Below are 6,686 nucleotides of genomic sequence, written 5' to 3' on the forward strand. Positions count from 1 at the left end.
CTGTCGGCAGTGGTGTATGTCGTTACACACGCTGATGAGTTCCCGGCCCCATACACCATCTGCTCGGATTCCATGTTTACGTGCAATTCGTGTACTGAATATTTGGCCACCTGGGCTCGTCACGGTTTCACATCCGCAGACGGGAAGTCCTTAGCAACAGCACCGTTGCTGAGAAAGGTCTTGGAGGCCACAGGTACCCCGGGATGTCATTACATCCATAAAGTAAAGGCTCACTCTAAGATAGAGCCCAGAGGAGAAGACAACCAAAGGGCAGACGAGTTAGCAAAGGAGGGAGCCAGGGAAGGAGTTTTTTGGCATCCATACGGGTCCAGACCAGCAGCAGCGATCCGGGACAAAATGGGGGATACCAGGAAGTGCAGGGGTAGCATTGGCCCCAGACTTGAGGCAAATCCAGGCACAGGATCCCGTCCTCAAGGTCGTCCTAGAGCAGCTAGCTCAGGGCAAGAAGGTAGAAGGTCCGTTCGGGTTACCGGACATCACCGCAAAGGAGGGGATGCTCTTTAAGGGGAATCAGTGAATAGTTCCCGAGGTGCATCAGAGGGAATTCCTCCAATTGGCCCACGGGGCCCAGGAGCAGGACACCCAGGGCTCAGGAGCAGGACACCCAGGGCTGGAGACTACCTGGCAAAGGGTAGAACAGGCAGGGTAGTGGCCGCAACTGAGGGAGGATGTCCACGATTTTTGCGCAGACTGTCTGGTGTGCGCAGCGAACAACCCCGATCCGCAATGTAGGAAGGTTCCCATGGGGCACACGAGAAGGGTAGAGGGACCATGGCAGTCAGTACAGGTCAATTACATCGAGCCATTGCCCACCACAAAAGGGGGTTAAAATTACTGTTTGGTCCTAGTAGACGTGTTCTCCAAGTGGGTGGAAGCCTTCCCTTGCCGATCAGCCACGGCGTTGGCGACAGCAAGGATTTTGGTAAGGGAAGTATTCTCCGGGTGGGGACTGCCACAGATCGTGGAGTCCGACCAAGGGAGCCACTTCACAGAGCAAGTCCTGCAGGCCACCTTGAAGGTTCTGGGAATAGAGGGTAAATGGCATGTGGCTCACAAGCCACAGTCATCGGAGGTTGTGGAGTGACTTAATCGGACCATCAAAGAAAGGCTGAGGAAGGCAGGGGGATGAGAACCAGAGAACGAATTCAAAAGAGAAGGAAGTAAAGCAGAAACTGGATAGCAAGAATCTAGAAAGCGAATCTGTAAGACAGAGGAAACAGGGCTTAGTATGTAGTAAGCAAGGAGGTCATCCTGTGCTGAATGGTATATATTTTAAAGCAAGGAGTATAGCAAATAAGGCGGATGAGCTAAAAGCACAGGTAGACACTTGAGATAATGACATTATAGCCATTACAGAAACATGGCTGAAAGAGGGGCAAGTTTGGCAGATCAATATTCCTGGCTACAGGATTTTTAGACAAGATACAGAGGGGGGTAAAAAGGGGGTTGTGGTACTGATTAAAGAAAATATTACAGTGGTGACGAGGGATGATATGTTAAAGGGATCATCAAATGCGGCCATATGGGTCTGAGATCTGGAACTCATTGCCTGGAAGTGCTGTAACCTGCAGGATTACAGATCTAGAGCTGGTAATTGGAATTAGACTGGATGACCTTTTGTTGGACGGCGCAGATATAATGGTAAGTACAGCGAATAGAATACAGCCAGGACTAGTTTCGATCACCTGGATGGGTCGGAGAGAAATTTTCCCAGATTTTTTCTCCCTAAATTGGCCTGGGTTTTTATCTGGTTTTTGCCTCTCCCAGGAGATCACATGGCTCCAGTTAGGGTGGAGTGTGGAGTGTTTCAGTATAAGGGGTGTCGCAGTTCTGTGAGGCGGACTGGTTGGGCTGGGTGCTCTTTGCCTTTCCGTCATTGTTCATAGGTTTATATGTAACCTATAGGGATGCTGACCAAGGTCTGTGCGGCTCTTTTTTGGCTGGCAAGGACACGGTGGGCCGAAATGGCCGCCTTCTGCACTGTAAATTTTTATGTTTCTATGAAACAGGGCCGTCCCCGTAAGTTTTGATTGGGGTCCGAGCCAGCCTCTCCAGGAGCACAGGGTACTCCCCGCATGAGCTCATGACCGGGAGGGTCATGCGCACGCCCACCCATGTTCTGGCACCTGTTCTCAATGAAGGTCAAGTGAGAGAAGTAAACCGGGATAAATTTGTCAAGAATGTGTACGAGAGGTTGAAACAGATTCATTGGCAGGCAGCCAGCAACATGGGGAAGCAGCACCAGAGTAATCGGTTGCTGCTCGAGTCCCAGAGAACGCACGAGTGGAAGGTAGGGGATCAGGTGATGGTTCGAAACTACGCTCGGGTCGGGACGTTTGAGCCACTGTATATGGTATAGTGGATAAGGCAAGCCCCATGGTTTACGCAGTTAAACTTCCATGGTACACAAAGTGATTCCACGTGAACCAGTGTAAGTTGTTTAACCCGGGGGAAAGGGTAAGGAAAGGAAAGACCAGAGCGCTGTAAACAGCATGGTGGACGCGGGTCTTCCTCCCGTAGTTTGGGACAGCGAGGATCCCATGGTGGGGGCTGTAAGAAGGAGCAGCAGGATCTCACGGCCAAGTGCGTCGTGGACGCCTCCTTACACGCCGACCAGGAGCCGTAAAAGGCCCAGGAAAGAGGCGCCCTAGCAGGGCCACCTGGCGGTACGGGTGGTATTGTACATAGTTTCTTTTTAAAAGTGTTTTGGTTAGTTGTAATGAAGCCAGACCTGTGGAGGTCGACCCTCTCACAGCAAGGTGCCTGTTAGTTTTGTTTTGCATGAAGTCGAGGATGGAATGGAGACAGCCCTGAGACTGAGCCTGATTTGGATGCTGGCCGGAATGGGGCACAGCAGGAGAGGAGACACCAAGTTGTCCTTCCTCTACGGCTGTACTAGGAGGGGAACGGACCCACCATGACGCAGAGGAATAGGAGGACAGGGGACACGGACGGGATGGCAGCCTACTTCCACGAGGGAAGGTGGCCAGGGTGGCTGGGATCGAATTTGACAAAATACTCCAGCCACGCCGGGTTCACATACGGGGAGGCTTCCATACTGTGTCCCAGACTGAAGGTCACAGCCACACGAGTTGGGGTGACCGAGGGCAAACGCGCATGCTTGAAGTGCAAGGGACACATTCCCCTGGGACTGTAGTGGTGGCTCAGGACATGGGGAACCAGACAGCTGACTGGGAGAGATTAGGGAACAATTCATACCGACAGATTGCGGGTACACAGGGGGGAGTGGAAGTGTGCTGGGACAAGTGATGGAAGGAGGAACAGGGAATGTGTGTGTGTGTGTGTGTGTGTGTGTGTGTGTGTGTGTGTGTGCGCGCGCAGGGGGGGGGGATCGGAACGGATCTGCCCAGTGGGTGTGTCGATTGCCTTTTCGAGGCAATGGCAGGACACCGGGGCTGGGATCGGAGTATGGACTCCTGCGTGATCCCAGACCCTCCAAACACAATAATTCCACGGAGCTTGTCGCACACAAGAGGAAGCCCCTGCCCACAGCCCCACCAGTACAGGCGAGAGAAGTTAGGTGTCCCGCCACCACACTAGGCCCAGGGAATGGTTTAGTTTTAGTCTCGACCGAGAAGGTTCTATTCCGGGGGTGCATTATGCGGTCGCTTCGGTCATTTTAAACTTAACTGGGGTACATTTGCCCGAGTGGTATCCAAAAGAAATTGAGCAGCTGTATGAGGTGCTCATTAAAGAAATGTTCCGCCAGTTCTTTGAACTCAGTTACGGGGATGTGAGTCGGGAAAAGTTGTATGACCTAGGAGTGTACGATAACGTTAGACCGGGGAGGCAGAGGCGAGGGGTGCTCAATGATGTCGCTACGGCATTTAGCGCGGGTACATCTCTCGTCAATAGTAGAGGAACAGACAAACCGGAACACAAGACAGGAAATTAAAGGGATAAATTCCCCACCCTGGTGGGACATTGGTTTGACTGTAGAAGTTCCTCCGTGGGTCCGGATTTGCTCACACACTTGTAATTGTACAGTTTCTCATTGTAATGTATTTGTTGCAGCTGTCTTGCAAAAGGCAAAGCAAGGCGCTCCAAAGTTGGTGGGAGGCCTTGGTTAAAGGTTGAACCTGAATGTTTTTCTCTTTAAATATGTTGTATGAATGTGTTTGTGTTGTATTTTAAGGGATGCATTCGGGGTGTTTAAACGTAAAGTATATAGGGTTGGTTGGAGGCTACGACATGTTTTCACCAGCAGACGTTTGATATTCCAGAAGGATTCTTGAAATATCATAGGGGCGACTAAGAATTTGGCGAAAACATCGACAGAAAAAGCATAAACTTTTGGAATTGTACTTTTGGACTTTAAGTTTTGGAATTTGGCTGTTACTGCAGAAGGGCAGGCAGCCTGATGTGGGACAGCTCCAAACATGCCCCACAGGAATCCATATCAGGGGGGACGCAGGAAAGGCAGGAAGGGGCCCTTTGTCATGTAATCAGTGAGCAATCAACAGAGATTGGTCGGTGTTCAAGACACAAGGGAAGCTCTTCGACCAGCCAGACTTGTTGAGCCTTATCGAGGAAACAGCCCAGTAACAAAGGAACAGGCCAAAGACATGATTTTGCTCTGTCAGTTATACTGCCTCAGGCGAAGGACAGTTGAACTTTTGGCACGAGAAGCAGCATTTTTGCAGATATAAGAGTGGTAGGTTTCGGCTGTCATCTCTCTCTCTCCCCTCTTCTATGCCTGCTTGCGTTATTCAATGCACAGGGACTGAGCACTCTGTCTGGGACAGAGAGAAGAAACACCATCTACGAGCAAAGAGAGCTTCGCTATTTCGGCTGGGAAGCTGACCTTGAGACTGCACTTGAATACCACAGATTGGTCCAGAACCCTCATCGGGAGAAGTAGCGAGTAAGCCAGCGGGATAACTGGTGAGCATTTATCCCAGCCCTCACATCTTTAAGACCACCGCATAGTGTGAAGGGGTGTCGTGTGTCCCAACCAATCCTTAGGGGTTTCAGTGAAGAGGTTTTTGCTCGGATCGTAAGCGTACGCACAATTCTGTTGGACAGATTCGGTGGTGCACTTTTGAATCCAAGCAGGGGTGTTTTAGTCGTGGGCACTTTGCGTTAGGGGCCAGGCGGGCCAGAGTTGTGTGTTGTACTATGTTTGTTTGTTTTACACCAGCAGGATGTGTCTTACTGGTTGCAAGTGTATGCTTTAACATGAATAAAAGCATTGGCTCTCACTGTGACTGGGCAGGGAAGCGGCGCAGTATGGGGCCGGGAGGGATGGGACGCGGGACCAACGAGAGGGATGGGACGCGGGGCCAACGGGAGAGACGGGTCGCCGGGGCCAACGGGAGAGACGGGACCGCTCCCTCCCCTCACTCACCGCTCCCGGCCTGCGGGCCCTCCTCGCACCCCGGGGCCCGGCTCTGAGCCGCGGCCGAGAAGGTTTCCGACGCTTTGCGGGCGAAGGCGAAGATGGGAGCCTGCCAGCCTGCCCCAGGGCCTCGCTCCTCCTGGAGCCGCAGGATGCCGAAAGGCCGCTCCCCATCCCGGGCCTCTCCGTCCGCCAGGCCTAAACCCGGGGGCAGCTCCCGTTCCTGCTCCTGCTCCTGCTCGGAACTTGACATTCACCGGCCTTGGGCCCGCCCTCAGTCCGATGCTTGGCTTCAGTCTCTCAGCCGCGCTACTGCCCTGAGTTTCGGCACCGGCTCCGCTCCTCCCCCGGTGGGTGTGTCCCGGCTCCGGCTTCCCGAACCTTCCCCCATCCGGCCCCTCCCCCCGCCACCGATCACACTCCCTCCCCTCCTCCCAACCGCCCACCAGCCAGTCCCCGTCCCTCACCCCATTGGTCAGTCCTCATCCAATGGACAGTTCCCCACCCCCCATTCCAATGGTAAGTCCCCCCTCACCCCACCGGTCAGTCCATTTTCTCCTTTACCCCACCGGTAGGTCCCTCACCCCACCGGTCAGTCCCTTTTTTAAAAAGGAGGGAGAGAGAAAACGGGTAATTAGCCTGACATAAGTAGTGGGGAAAATGTTGGAATCAATTATTAAAAATGAAATAGCGCATTTGGAAAGCAGTGATGGGATCGGTCCAAGTCAGCATGAATTTATGAAAGGGAAATCATGCTTGACAAATCTCCTGTAATTTTTTGAGTGGACAAGGGAGAACCAGTGGATGTGGTGTATTTGGACTTTCAAAAGGCTTTTGACAAAGTCCCACACAAGAGATTGGTGTGCAAAATTAAAGCACATGGTATTGGGGGTGATGTATTGACGTGGATAGAGAACTCGTTGGCAGACAGGAAGCAGAGAGTCAGGATAAACGGTTCCTTTTCAGAATGGCAGGCAGTGAGTAGTGGAGTGCCACAGGGCTCAGAGCTGGCACCCCAGCTATTTACAATATACGTTAATGATTTAGATGAAGGAATTGAGTGTAATATCTCCAAGTTTGCAGATGACACTAAGCTGGGTGTGAGCTGTGAGGAGGACGCTAAAAGGCTGCAGGGTGACTTGGACAGGTTAGGTGAGTGGGCAAATGCATGGCAGATGCAGTATAATGTGGATAAATATGAGGTTATCCACTTTGGGGGCAAAAATATGAAGGTAGAATATTATCTGAATGGCAGCAGATTAGGAAAAGGGGAGGTGCAACGGGACCTGGGTGTCATGGTACATCA

General features: G+C 52.1%; 1 protein-coding gene across 1 annotated transcript in view; it reads right to left on the minus strand.

Moving 5' to 3' along the window:
* The window catches only part of rufy2 (RUN and FYVE domain containing 2), a 119,091-nt gene extending 113,356 nt beyond the window's left edge, over nt 1-5,735 (minus strand). Inside the window, exon 1 of the mRNA XM_070873893.1 lies at nt 5,390-5,735. Within this exon, the coding sequence (XP_070729994.1) occupies nt 5,390-5,633 (244 nt within the window). The 5' untranslated portion in view covers nt 5,634-5,735. The remainder of the gene's footprint in view (nt 1-5,389) is intronic.
* Nucleotides 5,736-6,686: the final 951 nt, after the last annotated feature.

This window comes from Pristiophorus japonicus, chromosome 3, assembly GCF_044704955.1.
Source record: "Pristiophorus japonicus isolate sPriJap1 chromosome 3, sPriJap1.hap1, whole genome shotgun sequence".
Lineage (NCBI taxonomy): Eukaryota > Metazoa > Chordata > Chondrichthyes > Pristiophoridae > Pristiophorus > Pristiophorus japonicus.